This window comes from Girardinichthys multiradiatus, chromosome 8, assembly GCF_021462225.1.
Source record: "Girardinichthys multiradiatus isolate DD_20200921_A chromosome 8, DD_fGirMul_XY1, whole genome shotgun sequence".
NCBI classification, from domain to species: domain Eukaryota; kingdom Metazoa; phylum Chordata; class Actinopteri; order Cyprinodontiformes; family Goodeidae; genus Girardinichthys; species Girardinichthys multiradiatus.
In genome coordinates, this window is record NC_061801.1 from 5866819 (window position 1) to 5882530 (window position 15712).

Genomic DNA, 15712 nt, shown 5'->3' on the forward strand with positions numbered 1-15712 from the left:
CAAAGCCAGTTTTCTGCAGTACATGTCGCTATTGATTCTCTCTCTCTCTCTCACACACACACACACACACACACACACACATGCTGTTGAGACTTGTGCACAAAGCAGTCACCTATCGTCCTGCTTAAATAACCACAGAGTTCTCAGTAAAGTTGTTTCCCCAGTGTGATCATGTCACTATTGTTTCATTGTGACCGACAGCAGCAATGCTACCTTCACACACGTGTCCTACACCAGAGGCACGACGTAACATACACTTGTATTTCATTATGGGCAGTAAGTACTACTGTCCAGGGCGACACAACCTCACCAGGCACCCGTGATACGAAAAGTTTGTCAATTGTGGCAGAAAGGAATTTTCTATTGCTTATTTGCATATGATTCATGGCTTCCGATAAAAGCTTATTTTAGTTTTTAAGGAGTCAAGACTGCATTTGGGTATCTCTAGATCAAAATCTTCCTTTTTAAGACTGGTCTGACAGCTCAAATGGATTATTCTACACCAAACAGATTCTTTAAAGAACAATTTGAGATTTCAGACACATATATTCTACTATTCAAAATGCAAGAAATAGCACTTTCAAAGCTTTCTTGATGATTTGTGAAATCTCTATGTATAGGATTCTTAGTTTTTTCAAAAGGATGTTTGAAATTATCCACATATCCATCCATCTGGATCAAGGATGGTCTCCCCATGAATGAATGGGTCCTTCTATAGCCCAAAAACATGACTGTTTGGTTAATTAGTTGCTCTGAATTGCCCTTAGGTTTAAACATATATGTGTGGTATTTGTCCTGTGTGTCTCAGTGTTACAGTGACATGAACTAGCAACCTCACCAGGGTGAACCCTGCCTCTTACCCAATGGACCCTCGAGATAGGCACCAGCCCTGTGACCCTGCATAGATGAGCGGGTATACATAATGGATACATTTCTGGATATGGGGTGGCTATTTATTTTTCCAAGGAACACATGAGTTAGTAGGATTTGTTACTATATGAGTTATTATATTTGCTGCTGAAGGCTGACTGATCTTAATCAAACCACATATATAGTAGAAAATATGTTCTAAAAACATTTTTATCAGCTACCTTACCATTGACTTCAATACATAAGCACTTACTGATTCTTTAGTGCTTCTTTAAGCACAAAAGAAGGGCTGCCTGACATTAGGAAACTGGATTGTGATATGTCCAACTCCCCTTTGACCTTTAGCAGGCATTATGATCAGCTGTTGGATAGAGTGTGCTGCAGTGAGACTCCAACTTGATTTTTTTCCTCAAAAGCAACTGAGACCTGAACTGATCAAACAAAGTAGGTATACTGTCCAACGTGGCACTATTATTTCCCAAATGAAACCCTCAAAAGTGGTTTATGGACCTTTTGGAAATATGATTAGCTTAAATTTCCTGGAATGCATGTTTACCCTGGATATTTTATTTTAATTTATGAATGATTCTTACATGAAATTATGCACACAATTGTAAGTCAGTCAGATCCAATTTTGGTTGCTGTAGGTGGATGCTATTATACCCAGTTATGACCTCACTTTTCCATTCAGAACTGACTGAATCTGGCATCTTCCAGTATAGTCTAACATCTTTATTCCATTGGACAACTTCCACACAGTGGCTGCACGTTGGTGCCTTTGGTAACACTGTTGCCTCGCAGTGAGAAGATCCTGGGTTCGACTCCTGGCCGGGGTCTTTCTGCATGGAGTTTGCATGTTCTCCCGGTGCATGCGTTGGTCCTCTCCTGGTACTCTGGCTTCCCCCCACAGTCCAAAAACATGACAGTTAGGTTAATTGGTCTCTCTAAATTGCCCTTAGATGTGAATGAGTGTGTGCGTGGTTGTTTGTCCTGTGTGTCTCTGCGATGGACTGGTGACCTGTCCAGCGTGTACCCTGCCTCTCACCTGTAGACCGCTGGAGATAGGCACCATCGCCCCCATGACCCTGTATGGAAGAAGCGAGTATAGAAAACTGACAGATGGACTTCCCAACAGCAAATCCACACCTAAAAATCTGGCATCTTTTTCAGAAAGCTCTGCCACACCTTTTTGCTTATTATATCACATTTTAAATAGTTCTTGATAAATCCACACCTAAAAATCTGGCATCTTTTTCAGAAAGCTCTGCCACACCTTTTTGCTTATTATATCACATTTTAAATAGTTCTTAATAAAGAACTATTTTTGCTTATTATATCACATTTTAAATAGTTCTTGATAAAGAACTATTTTTGCTTATTATATCATCTGTGTTGCTTGCTGTGTCTGATATATATATTTTCTCAGAGAAAGAAGTCATTACAGTCTGTCCTGTGTTGGACAAAAACAGATCAATGTGACAGAAGTGAGGACTCATCAGGGGGAGATAACAGTACATCGGACCAATAATACAGCCTTTACACACATTTAGTGTCCATAAATGTACTTGTATTTTTTAGGTTCAATCATGCAAAACACTTAGACAGCAGCTTTCACAGACATGCAGGTAATCACGTCCCAAAATTAAAAAGACAGGGACTAAAATGCAGAGAGAAACACAGGGATAAAAACAAGATTAAATAGGGGGGTAAGAGAAGATATTTAAGGGGATGGCCAACATAATCCCAGTCCACCTGTGTTTCTTTATGAAAATAAACAAAGAAAGTAAAGTGCAGCTGGACATAAACGTCTTAAAAAGGAACTCAAAACACCTTTAAACTTGATTTTCTTTGGTTATCAGACATCAGCATGCGTTGATACAACATTGACATCTGTAGAAAGTGAATTAATGAAAAACTACTGATAAAACCAGGAAAACCCTGATTGCAGTAGCAGTTGTAGATACTTGGAGGTGTTCAGCTGCAGGTCTTTGACCACTAAAAGATAACATCAGCTGTGTTTGGACCCAAGGAAGTCCACATTTAAAACAGATACTCAGATACCCTCCAGTCTTCACAGACATTTTTAACACCTCACTAGAGACATGTCATGTGCCTGCCTGCTTCAAGTCCTCCACCATCGTCCCTGTTCCCAAGAAGCCAAGGACCACAGGGCTTAATGACTTCAGACCCGTCGCCCTGACCTCTGTGGTGATGAAGTCCTTTGAGCGCCTTGTGCTCTCACACCTAAAAGACATCACCGACCCCCTCCTGGACCCCCTGCAGTTTGCCTACAGAGCCAACAGGTCTGTAGACGATGCAGTCAACCTAGCCCTTCACTTCATCCTCCGGCACCTGGACTCCACAGGAACCTATGCCAGGATCCTGTTGGTGGATTTCAGCTCTGCCTTCAACACCATCGTCCCAGTTCTGCTACAGGAGAAGCTCTCCCAGCTGAGTGTGCCCGACTCCACCTGCAGGTGGATCACTGACTTCCTGTCTGACAGGAAGCAGCGCGTGAGGCTGGGGAAGCACGTCTCTGACTCCCTGACCATCAGCACCGGTTCCCCCCAAGGCTGTGTTCTCTCTCCTCTGCTCTTCTCCCTGTACACCAACAGCTGCACCTCCAGTCATCAGTCTGTCAAGCTTCTGAAGTTTGCGGACGACACCACCCTGATCGGACTCATCTCTGATGGTGACGAGTCCGCGTACAGATGGGAGGTGGACCATCTGTTGGACTGGTGCAGCCAGAACAACCTTGAGCTCAACGCTCTAAAGACAGTGGAGATGGTTGTGGACTTCAGGCAGAACCCAGCCCCACCTGCCCCCATCACCCTCTGTGACTCCACAATTGACACTGTGGAATCTTTCCGCTTCCTGGGAACCATCATCTCCCAGGATCTCAAGTGGGAGCCGAACATCAGCTCCCTCATCAAGAAAGCCCAGCAGAGGATGTTCTTCCTGCGGCAGCTGAAGAAATTCAACCTGCCAAAGACTATGATGGTGCACTTCTACACAGCCATTGAGTCCATCCTCACCTCCTCCATCACCATCTGGTGCTACAGCCAAGGATAAGGGCAGGCTGCAGCGTGTCATTCGGTCTGCTGAGAAGGTGATTGGCTGCAGTCTACTGTCGCTCCAGGAACTGTACACCTCCAGGACCCTGAAGCGGGCAGGGAAGATTCTGGCTGATCCCTCCCACCCCGGTCACAGACTCTTTGAGACTCTCCCCTCTGGCTGACCAAAACCTCACGCCACAAGAACAGTTTTTTCCCATCTGCCACCAGCCTGGTTAACAAAGCCCGGAAACCACCCTGACACTCCCCCCCCCCCCCCCCTTTTTTTTTTGCTGACAGGACACCTGTAACCTGTAACTCTATGCGTTACATTAACGCTCAGCTTGGACTCCTGCTTTACTTGCACTGCCATACTTGCACAATGATCACCTGCACTGTTGTATTGCTCTTGCATCTTATACTGCTCTATACTTACTCTCACTCACTTAAAACTGTGCACGTATATTTATATTATATTGTAGATATGTTTATTCTGTTTAATTTGTATTGTATTGCACCGACTACGCCAAAACAAATTCCTTGTATGTCCAAAAACGTACTTGGCAATAAAGCTTTTCTGATTCTGATATCAGACCAAATATAATGCAGATGTGTGCGTGTTGGTTGCTATAACAGTGTTCTTTTAACCGAATATAGGCTTGTGAATAATTATTCTAACACAAGGCTGGACAAATACTCCATACATTTGATAAATCTAGCCTGGAGTTAAGTAGAGGCATTTTAGCCTGGGGTCTGTAATTTTTCTGAAAATTCATTTATTCAGTCCTAAATGCTGTGGTCAGTGAACAGACAGACTCTTTGTAAATTTCCAAACAGTGTGTAAAAAATCCCTCTCATTTATCTCGAAGATCTAACTCGATCTAACTCGAGTCAAAATTAGCATATCCTTAAAAGGGTCTCTAAACAAGCTATGAACCTAATCATCTGAATCAACGAGTTAACTCTAAACACCTGCAAAAGATTCCTGAGGCCTTTAAAACTCCCAGCCTGGTTCATCACTCAAAACCCCAATCATGGGTAAGACTGCCAACCTGACTGCTGTCCAGAAGGCCACTATTGACACCCTCAAGCAAGAGGGTAAGACACAGAAAGAAATTTCTGAACGAATAGGCTGTTCCCAGAGTGCTGTATCAAGGCACCTCAGTGGGAAGTCTGTGGGAAGGAAAAAGTGTGGCAGAAAACGCTGCACAACGAGAAGAGGTGACCGGACCCTGAGGAAGATTGTGGAGAAGGGCCGATTCCAGACCTCGGGGGACCTGCGGAAGCAGTGGACTGAGTCTGGAGTAGAAACATCCAGAGCCACCGTGCACAGGCGTGTGCAGGAAATGGGCTACAGGTGCCGCATTCCCCAGGTCAAGCCACTTTTGAACCAGAAACAGCGGCAGAAGCGCCTGACCTGGGCTACAGAGAAGCAGCACTGGACTGTTGCTCAGTGGTCCAAAGTACTTTTTTTGGATGAAAGCAAATTCTGCATGTCATTCGGAAATCAAGGTGCCAGAGTCTGGAGGAAGACTGGGGAGAAGGAAATGCCAAAATGCCAGAAGTCCACTGTCAAGTACCCACAGTCAGTGATGGTCTGGGGTGCCGTGTCAGCTGCTGGTGTTGGTCCACTGTGTTTTATCAAGGGCAGGGTCAATGCAGCTAGCTATCAGGAGATTTTGGAGCACTTCATGCTTCAATCTGCTGAAAAGCTTTATGGAGATGAAGATTTCATTTTTCAGCACCACCTGGCACCTGCTCACAGTGCCAAAACCACTGGTAAATGGTTTACTGACCATGGTATCACTGTGCTCAATTGGCCTGCCAACTCTCCTGACCTGAACCCCATAGAGAATCTGTGGGATATTGTGAAGAGAACGTTGAGAGACTCAAGACCCAACGCTCTGGATGAGCTAAAGGCCGCTATCGAAGCATCCTGGGCCTCCATAAGACCTCAGCAGTGCCACAGGCTGATTGCCTCCATGCCACGCCGCATTGAAGCAGTCATTTCTGCAAAAGGATTCCCGACCAAGTATTGAGTGCATAACTGTACATGATTATTTGAAGGTTGACGTTGTGAGATAGGAATTTTGGGTTTTCATGAGCTGTATGCCAAAATCATCCGTATTAAGACAATAAAAGACCTGAAATATTTCAGTTAGTGTGCAATGAATCTAAAATATATGAATGTTAAATTTTCATCATGACATTATGGAAAATAATGAACTTTATCACAATATGCTAACATTTTGAGAAGGACCTGTACATTAGTGTTCGGACAGAATCTGGGTAGTAAAGACAACAAAACTGATTTCATTTACATGTTTGTTTCAATTACAACTTCTGCCCAAAAATGTAATTCTCTACGGTTTATCTCTTGTCTTGATTTTTTGCTAATTAGTATGTTCGTTTATTTTAACAGCTGAACATTCCAGCTGAGTAAAACACACCTAAATAAAGGATATTTAGAGGTCTTGGAACTGAATATCACAAAGACCAAAGAGTTGTGCTGCAGGGGCAGAAATAAAGATGCCAGGTCCTCTCTCTTCTAGTCATTCAGCATCCAGGGCCGCAGTTTTTTCCCATTTGTGCTGTAAATTAAAACAAGACTGAACATCCTCTAAGAGTGGTGAGCCCATACTTTTTGGTAAAAATATTTCTGCCTTTGCTCAGTTACACCCAGAGTTCAATTTGTGTTTGAAGAGTTTTAAAAAGAAAATCTGAGATCAACAGTTTTATCTATCGTATTTCGCTTTAAAATTCCAGAGGAAGGTGATGCAACCAGTCAAAATGAAGATGAAAGGAAATAAAACTGAAATGTTCACTTATTACAGTAAGTCTTGGATATTGTTCAATATTTCCATCTCACTTCATAGCAAAACCCATAGACCGTTTATAGAGTTGAAATAGCTGGAATGTTGAAGGTGACATTGTCATATTTCTTGTGATCTAAAAATGTGATATGTGTCTGTACCTGGTCATGAAAATCCAACATGCATGTGATGGGACAAGTAAAATCTAACTTAAACAAAGGGATTCAATTATTGGTGGTAGGTTGTGCTAAGAGGTTAAAAGCAGCTAATATCTTACCTGTGCAGGGACCAGTTTTCTACAGAGACTGAAGCCAAAAGCTAATCAGAACAGAGGTAAGATGAAACATGACTTCTGCCATCCTGAAACAGTCTCAGACAGTCTGTAGCTACTGTTTTCAGCTAACCAATCATTTTCTGTTAAAACACTGCTTTAGTTTTCTATTAGTCAGGCACTTTGGAAGTGCTTACCACTTTCCAATTTGCAGCTCATGTTTCATCAAGGAAGGTTAGTGTAATAACCATAACAATCACCATAGAAATTAAAGGGATAGATTTGTTGAAGTGAAATTCTGTGTAGTTTAAATCAGTAATAGATCCCTTACATGTAGTAGAAAGATGTTATGTCGCAGTGAGTTTATAGAATGAATAAAATGATTTTAGTTATTCAAAACAACTCTGAAAACATGGAAGAAAACACTATATTAGCAGGCATGAACGTCTATCTGTTTTTATGTCTGTTGCAGTTTTCTAACGCTGAAATTATGTGAAATGATGTTACCTGAGCAAAGAACAGTGACTTATGAAAGTTTATTCACAGTCCTTCCACACAAAACCTTTGGAACACTTTGTAATGTGCCAGAGTTCGGTTTATGAGCAGATCATGCGGTGTGAACCAAACCCGAACCCTAAAACAGACCATAGGAAACTGTACCCAGTCACGGTCAAAACTAAAGGTCTTGGCAAAGTTTATCTGGACCCTGGAGCAGTTTGCTTGCAGTGTGAAAGTGTACCAAAAGCAGGAAGAGAATATGTAACATAAGAGCAGTGCATTTGAGTAGAAGAAGTAGAGGAAAAACAAAGGGTGTTTGAAAATGTCCCGTGGGGCGACGTGGAGTAGTGCAGAGGTGCAGTCATATGACTACAATTAAGCACCAAAGTGGCAACAAAAACCCCGATGAGATGGACTTTCTTCTTCATGCCATTTTCTTCTCGATAAGCTCCACACCACCCCCAAAACAATCCATTGCCACTGCATGATTTTGCTCAGTCCGGTCTTTAAAATTTGTGTGAAAGCAAACCGGGCCAACTGAAGGTGTGAGTTTTCTCACTTTTACCGATCCCTGGACCGGCCCAGCAGTGTGAATGCACCCTAAATTTTCACTAATATAACATTTTATTCAATGGAAATGATCATGAAATGTTTGAGTTGCTGTTGGTGACTGAAACCAGTTAAAATGGCAGGGTGGGTGGTGTGAGGGGTCAGCATTTCAAACCCTGAGGTGTTCTGGCCTTTTCTACCATCTATGTGTGATGTAACATTTTACTACAAGTAAGGGAACTATAACTGATAATAACTTGACAGAACCTCTATTTAAAAAAATCAGAACAATCCCTTTAATGTAAATAAACATCTACTGTCAATGAGACAATGCTTTAAGTTTTATAAATAGTATTCAGATAAACTGCTGAGAGATATCTGAGATCAGAGCTGACAGATAACTGCTTTAGTTTTATTCATCAGCCACTGCAAGACCCCCCCCCCTTTATAATCTTGCTTTTTCCAAACTCAGACGCTTAAGCTACTTACTGGAAGTAAAACACTGACTACTTATAACCTCTCATGAGAACCCCCATTGAAAATTCCAAGCTATTCATTTCAGTGGAGAAAAAAATAAGTGATGCATATTTGAAGCTAAATTCATACAAATACATTTGTTTGCCCAACTGACGAGAATACAAAAAAAAACAAAAAAACAATAATATAGTATAAAAGTGGACCTTGCAGTGCTTGCAGAATATTACCAAGAAGGTGATAATGTTTACTGAGGGTAAGAATATCCTGGGATCACATGGAATACCAGCAGCAGAAACAGCATGCAGCTCTGTTTTAGGAAAAGTCTCACTGCGACAACACGTTCAGTTCAAAACGGCACAGAAATGTTTAAAGATGTGTATTCCAGCTCCATGCAACATCGGCACTGCATGCAGACTACATATGTACATCCATTGTTTTTGTTATTGTAACATAGGAGGTTAAATTGTGCGGAGAGGAACAAATGATTGAAAAACTGAAAAACATCAAGTGTCCTTTTTTCCTTCAAATATTTAGAAAATAATTTAGTCTGGTAGCAACAAAATAAAAATTAGTAGAGTAAATGCTCTTTATCAGGATCAAATATACAAGAGACACTCCAAATAAATCAGAATTTACACTGTTTACAGTTTACAGCTAGCTCAGGTTGGTCCTCCTGCGTTTGTTGGGGCTTTGTCCAGGATCCACTCTCAGCTCACAGTACTGCATCTGTCCATCAGCACAACGAGAATGAAGGAAAAGATGAAGATAGGCTGGTTTATTGTCAACCATCATACAATCACACACAGGACACTTTAAATCGTTTCACTTGTTCAGAGATATACTGTAAGCCCCGTTCATGCCAGCATGGCCGTGTTACCCACCATTTGAACATCAGACGGGACTCTGGACAGGAAGTCAAGAAGCTCGTTGTTGTCGATCATGTATGGATCACGAAGCTTCTTGGTGAACTTATTCACACCTGTAGAACAGACATACTGTACATGTACAACTTGCATACATAATTTCTGAAATGCCATTTTATAGTTAATGTAAATTATAACAGATTAATAATTTTTTTTATAAAAATGATATTCCTTTATATAGTTTTGTCATCTTTTAGAGATGCTTGTCTTATTCTCTATCAGAAACTTTCTGCCGGACTGAGATCAGGGCTTTGTGATGACTGCTCCAAAACTGGCTTTGTTTGTCTTTACGTTACTTTCTAACTAATGTAGTGGTATGCTTAGGGTCATAATTAATTTGGGATTCATATGAGTTAATTACAAAGACATCAGTCAATCAATCAATCAGGACTCACCCCATGCAAGCACAAGGTATCGTAGTGGTATGAGGTAGAGCAGAAGTGTGGCCAAACATAAGGCAGTGATCGCCAACCAGCTTAGAAAAGGCACTGTCCAGTTAAAGGTGCTGCAGCAGAGATATGGAGTGATACAGGGTGTTATGGGCGTGTCCAACATTCATTCAAAAAAGAGGGCAAAGGTCAACAGGAACATAGCAATCTGGACCAAATTAAATCCAGATTAGAGAACTCCTTCTGGGTGCTAGGGCTTCAATGGTTTAGTGAGAATATATTGTTCCAACCAGTGTATAAATCCACTTTGATTCTGAACCCCAGTTGGGCTAAAAAGTAGCTTTAGCATATGGGGGAAACTAATATTTACACAAAATGAGGACACTGAGAGGGGTATCTAGTGCAGGTAAGTTTAGCTCTTCACAACCTAACAACACAGCTTTATTTCCAGAACTCTGGACTATCTGTATAGGCTCTTGGTTTGTTCTGCTGTTTAGGGACAGATAAACACTGAAAACTGCAGAACACCTACTTCTTTAACCTCTCTCCAAAAGATGCTACTTCATCCAGAGCGCTCTGTACACTGATGAACACGTCCTGGATGGCGTACAGTTTATCCATGAAGCCTTTGTGCTCCGAGTCCTGATAGGAGGAGGAAAAACACTGTCACACACGTTTTCAATGACGCTGATTCAATGAAGTCTAGATAAACCAATATTAGAGGTGGAATCTGTTGATTTGGTGTGAAAATAAATAACCTACTGAAATAAAGGAGAATGTCACTGAAACGTTAGTTGATTTTAGTAATGAAATTTAAAAACTTAAACTCATATATTCTTAGGATTTGTTATAAACAGTCATATATTTCAACTGTTTATTTGTGTTAATTTTTATGATTATTGTTGGGTCCAGCCATGGATTACAACGTTTAAACCCCAGTTTGATCTTTGAATTTTCAAAATAAATCACAGTAACCTACTTCCAGCACAGCCAGGAACAGGAACAGAAGAAGATCTGACTTCCTGTGACGTCACTGTTTGAATAAAAACCCCGCGCTCCAACAAACAGACCTCTTCCACACGGGTCCCAAGCGGAGCTGGAAGGAGAGCTACAGAGGTTAGCTGCAAGCAAACCTTTTTTTACCCACACGTGGATATTTCCTCAACACCCAGGATAATGTCTCCTCAGCACGGCTCACGTAAGAGGTAGTGTTTGGGCAGAGAAGATTAGTTTAGAATTAAATAATCTAAATAATGTTCTTTAGTGACGTTTGTTTTTATTTGTGTTTAGAAACCCAGCTAATGATGTGTTCTGTGTTTTTAAAGTTAAGACAAACTTTATTTAAAGAGTGGTTTTAACCAGAACGCGCCCTTACGCTTATGCATTTCAACCCTTTTATTAGTGGTATTTTAAAGGTATGTGTTTGATTCTGGTAACCAGCTATAAGCTTCTTTTGTTAGCTCCAACCACTAACGGCTAAGAACGGGTGCTCGTCCACTTCATGAGTCAGCTGAAGATCATTTACCCAGAAAGGTTGTTGGTTTCAAATCTAGGAAAAAATATTTCTCTAAATATTATTTTACTAAACCTGATAACTAATTACACACAATTAAGACCCATTTATCTAAAAGGTTTGGTTCTTATTCAAAATAATATTTCCTTACATTTTTTAAATAAATAAAGGCAGCTAATTAAACACCGTTTAATTGAATTAGTCATCCAGAAGGTTGATTTTATTCAGCAAATCATTCTTTAGAATGTTATTTTATTCAAATAATGTTTTATCTGATCTTGCATTGTGAATGGTTGTTTGAAGGTATACCAATTATTGCCTACGTTAGTTCCAAAACTAACTTAGCTTCATTTCCAGATTCTTCAAGATAATCCTTTGTTCTCAAACATAAATATTGTATGGTAATGTTGCATCACTCTTTCGGTCATGGTTTTAACCATCTTTAATCAACTTGTTTATATTGTACATAGCCCATTAATTTTCCTTATTCTTTCATTCTGCTTGGTAGTTTAGTTGGATTGTTTTAGCATAGTAAAGAGTTTCTTGATTGAAATATGTTTGACTTTGAGTTGACTTATTTTTGTTAATAAATTCTTTAAAAAATTGTGTGAATTCATTCTGTGTGTGTACAGAGTTTTGCTATTGAATAATGTTAGAGCTTGGCTCACACCTTTCTATTTTGTCCTAATACTACCGCCTTATTGGGCTGGGATTCAGAGGAACACCCTTAACAAACCAAAATATTATTTAATAAAAGATTAAAGTATTAATATTAAATATTAAATAATATATTCATAATCACAACATTATGGATCAGTTATTGAAACCCCAAAATTCAGTTTCTCAGAATAATATCAGATAAAATCTATGAAAAAAACATTTTTAATACAGAAATGTTATATGGCCTGAGCAGAAGGAAAAAATGTGGCAGAAAATGGTGCCAAAGTAGCAGTAACTGTAGCATTCAGAAGAGTGTGCAGCAAAGTCCATCAAATGGTTTGGGTGAAATTCACAAGGTGGGGAATGCAGCTTGAGTCAGAATGTCAAGATCCACTATGCACAGGCATATCCAGGACATGGGCTACAACTGTCAAATTCCTTGTGTCAAGCTACTGCTGAACCAGAGACGTCGGAGGCATCTTACCAGCGTTAAGGAGAAATCAGAGCAGACTGTTGCTCAGTGGTCCTAAGTCATGTTTTCAGATCAAAATAAAGTTTGCATTTCATTTGGAGATCAAGGTCACAGAGTCTGAAGGAAAAGTGGAGAGGCACAGAATCCATGTTCCTTAAAGTCCAGTGTGACGTTTCCACAGTCAGTGACGGTTTGGGGTTCCATGTCATCTGCTGGTGTTGGTCCACTGGGTTTTCTGAAGTCCATAGTGAACACAAACATCTCCTTTCTTCGTAGTCTTTTTACTGGAAGGTGTAGTTTGTCCTATTTAACCTCGCTGTTCCCATTTTTTCTCTTTCCAAGGCTTGTCTTGGAGATTGTTATTGGGTTTTGGGTATCAGCCGGGGAGACAAAACTCACATGTGAGAGACCCATCTTGCCACTTCACTTTAATAATTCAGCTCTTATTCAGCTGTTCAACTCAACCAGATATTAGAAAAAAACTAATTTCAATGCTTTTTATTATAATTGCTAAAGAGGAATTAAAATCAGATAAGACGTATTTCAGCAAGTCAGAGCTTTACAAAATCGTATTCAGCAAGTCTCTAGATCAATGTTGTTTATTGGGTTGCAGTAATACCAAGTTAAACTACATGAGCCCTGGGCAGAGAAAAATCTAAATTCATTGAGTGCATGTGAATGGCACAGGACAGTACCTTCTCTTCTTTGTCCTCTTCTTCATCCTCCCATTCAAACATGGCCTCCATAGACTGCAGAACACAGAGAGAAAGAGAGCTTCAATACATGAATGGTCTGTAAAATAAACACCTAAACACAGAAAAGTCTAATTTCCCACCATTTCAGCCACTTCTCTGCTTGATGAGTAGAAGTAGTTCCAAACCAGCAGCAGAACCAAGCCAAGTGGTAGCATGTAGAGCTCAAAGTTCCACACCACCATCACAAACAGCTGACCAGAAGAGAACAGTCACAGTGAGAAAAACAGCAAGCAGCGTGTTTACAGGTGTGTGTGTGTGTGTGTTCTTCATACAATCAAAGCAGTGATGCTCCTCTGTGATGACTCCCACTCAAAGCAGCTGTTAATGTAAGTACCGTAGCTGAAAAGGACCATGATGCACCTCTTCACCCGGTTGAAGTTCTGCTGCAGCAACTGGAAGACACAAAGTTTTGCACTCTGCTATTTGCCAACATGATACCACAGTTTACGCAGAGTACATCATGAAGACGTTGCCTCTGAATCGCTGTTGAGCATCAGATAAAAGATAGTTCATTTTAGATTTCTCCAACTGTTATGTCAGTACAATCTTTACCAAGTCAAGACATTTCTCTCTTATCTTATTAACATGTAATTTCTCAATATACATCCAGTCCTGTCTTTCAGTTCTCCTTCACATTACAAAACGTTTCAGACTGTAAATAGTTTTCCACTTTGTACTGATTTCAGCCAAAGGTCATTTTACGCATTATTTTGAGCTGTTCCTGCTGCAGAAACAACCTAAAGGAACTGTTTATTTTTTTTAAGTTCTGGAAATGAGTCGGACCTTGCCTGAAGTAGACAGACGTCATAGCAGACTGAGGTCCTGTCCACACTAACGTATTTTTTGCAAAGTGGATTGTTTTTCTCTTACGTCTGCAGCTCCCATCTAAATGCAGACGTATTGGTGTCAAAAGGTGAGAATCTCCAAAATACTTTCCACTGTAAGGAATTTGTGTTATGATCTACTCATAAATTTAGTTGTGTGCTTCCAGTAAACATCTACCAGAATGAGATTGCTTGGAGTAATTTTGATCACAAATCAGATTCCAAAATAAATGAAAATAGGCTGTTTTCAGATCATAAAATAAAATTATATTGAGTATTTTTACGATTATTTATCCTCACAGTTCATCAAAAGTATATAACTAACAAGAGAAATAAACATGATAAGCAATGGTTTAAATACATGAGTATGAAATGGTTCATATTACATGTTGGTAAATATAACACCCCAGGTAGATTTGCCAGGGGTATAAATAATATTGGGTTTAACTGTAGGTAAAAAGTTATGGTTACAACTAATGGAAGAGCGAATTGATCAGAAACCACTCGAAATCCAGAAAAAATTATGACACAAAGGTTGAGAATTGCTTTCTGTGCTGAAAAATCCAAACAACAGTGGAGCCATTTGTTTGTTAGTTTTTTTACACGTGTCTTGCTGTGTCCTCACTCTGTCTATATGAAGTTCAAACACAAACTCAAAAATTTAGGACTGAAGGGGAAAGGTAGACCTTGTCAAAGAAAGCGGGGGATCGAGTAGTTTCACTGAGTGTTTCGAATCTGTAGCTTAGCACTGCTTTTATCCTGCCCACAATCTTCTTTTAAATCTCAATGTGATCGATTTCATACGAATCGTCTCCTTCTGGTGGAGGAGAGGTACTGTAGTGTGTTAGACTGGACTGTAGAGAGCTTGTAGATGTTTATCAAAAACAGAGGAAAATTATCTGTATTAAAGGAACATCTGGTCTCTATTCTGGAGTCAAAATGTTGTGCCTGGTCTGATTAGGCATAGGCCAGTTAACCGCCTCAAGGTATACCGTGGTTTCTAAAGAGCTACGTTTTCAAAACCATTACAATTGTCTATCATATCACTCGTAGAGTTTATTGTCTGTTTAATAAAGAAACAAAGAGAACGCTCTAAAGTGAGAAGAGCAGTTCCCTGTTTTGGCGCACTACCACACCGCTCACTCATTTCTCCTTGGAAAGTTATAGGCTGGAAATTGAAAGACGTCGCCTCATTAATATTATTAAAGTAATGCTTTTATAAAAGTAAACTTGCCATGCTAAACGTATTTAGCAGTAAAACTGTTAAGCAGAGTGCAGGCTAGCTAACCAAGTCTGCGGTACTCATGTGATTACCCGTCCTGTAAATATAAATGCAACTTTGCACTGCTTGGATCCTCACTTCCTCTCCCCCAAAGTAAAAGTTATTATTGATCCAGTAACTCAACATGCTGTGAGGGTGTGGGTCCAGATGAGAAAACACTTTGCTCTGAGGAATTTTCCCCCTATCCTGTCAAACCATCTATTTCAGCCCTCTATATCTGACTACGTATTCTAAGACTGGTACAGAAAGGACATTCATTCAGTGGCATTTTCATTAATAATAGCTCTGCATTCTTTACCCAAATCTCCAAAGAATGTGATCTTCCACGAGGACACTTTTTTAGATACTTACAGGTTCGACACG

At 40.2% G+C, this 15712-nt stretch overlaps 1 protein-coding gene across 6 annotated transcripts in view; it reads right to left on the bottom strand.

The window, feature by feature from the left end:
• Nucleotides 1-6651: 6651 nt before the first annotated feature.
• mctp1b (multiple C2 domains, transmembrane 1b) overlaps nucleotides 6652-15712 on the bottom strand; it is a 58884-nt gene continuing 49823 nt past the window's right edge. For all 6 annotated transcript variants that reach the window (XM_047373618.1, XM_047373617.1, XM_047373616.1 and 3 more), the window contains 7 exons: nucleotides 13516-13635; nucleotides 13324-13434; nucleotides 13184-13237; nucleotides 10376-10485; nucleotides 9850-9959; nucleotides 9413-9510; nucleotides 6652-9257 (listed from right to left, as the gene is read on the bottom strand). In XM_047373618.1, the coding sequence (XP_047229574.1) occupies nucleotides 9186-9257; nucleotides 9413-9510; nucleotides 9850-9959; nucleotides 10376-10485; nucleotides 13184-13237; nucleotides 13324-13434; nucleotides 13516-13635 (675 nt within the window). In that variant the 3' untranslated portion in view covers nucleotides 6652-9185. The remainder of the gene's footprint in view (nucleotides 9258-9412; nucleotides 9511-9849; nucleotides 9960-10375; nucleotides 10486-13183; nucleotides 13238-13323; nucleotides 13435-13515; nucleotides 13636-15712) is intronic.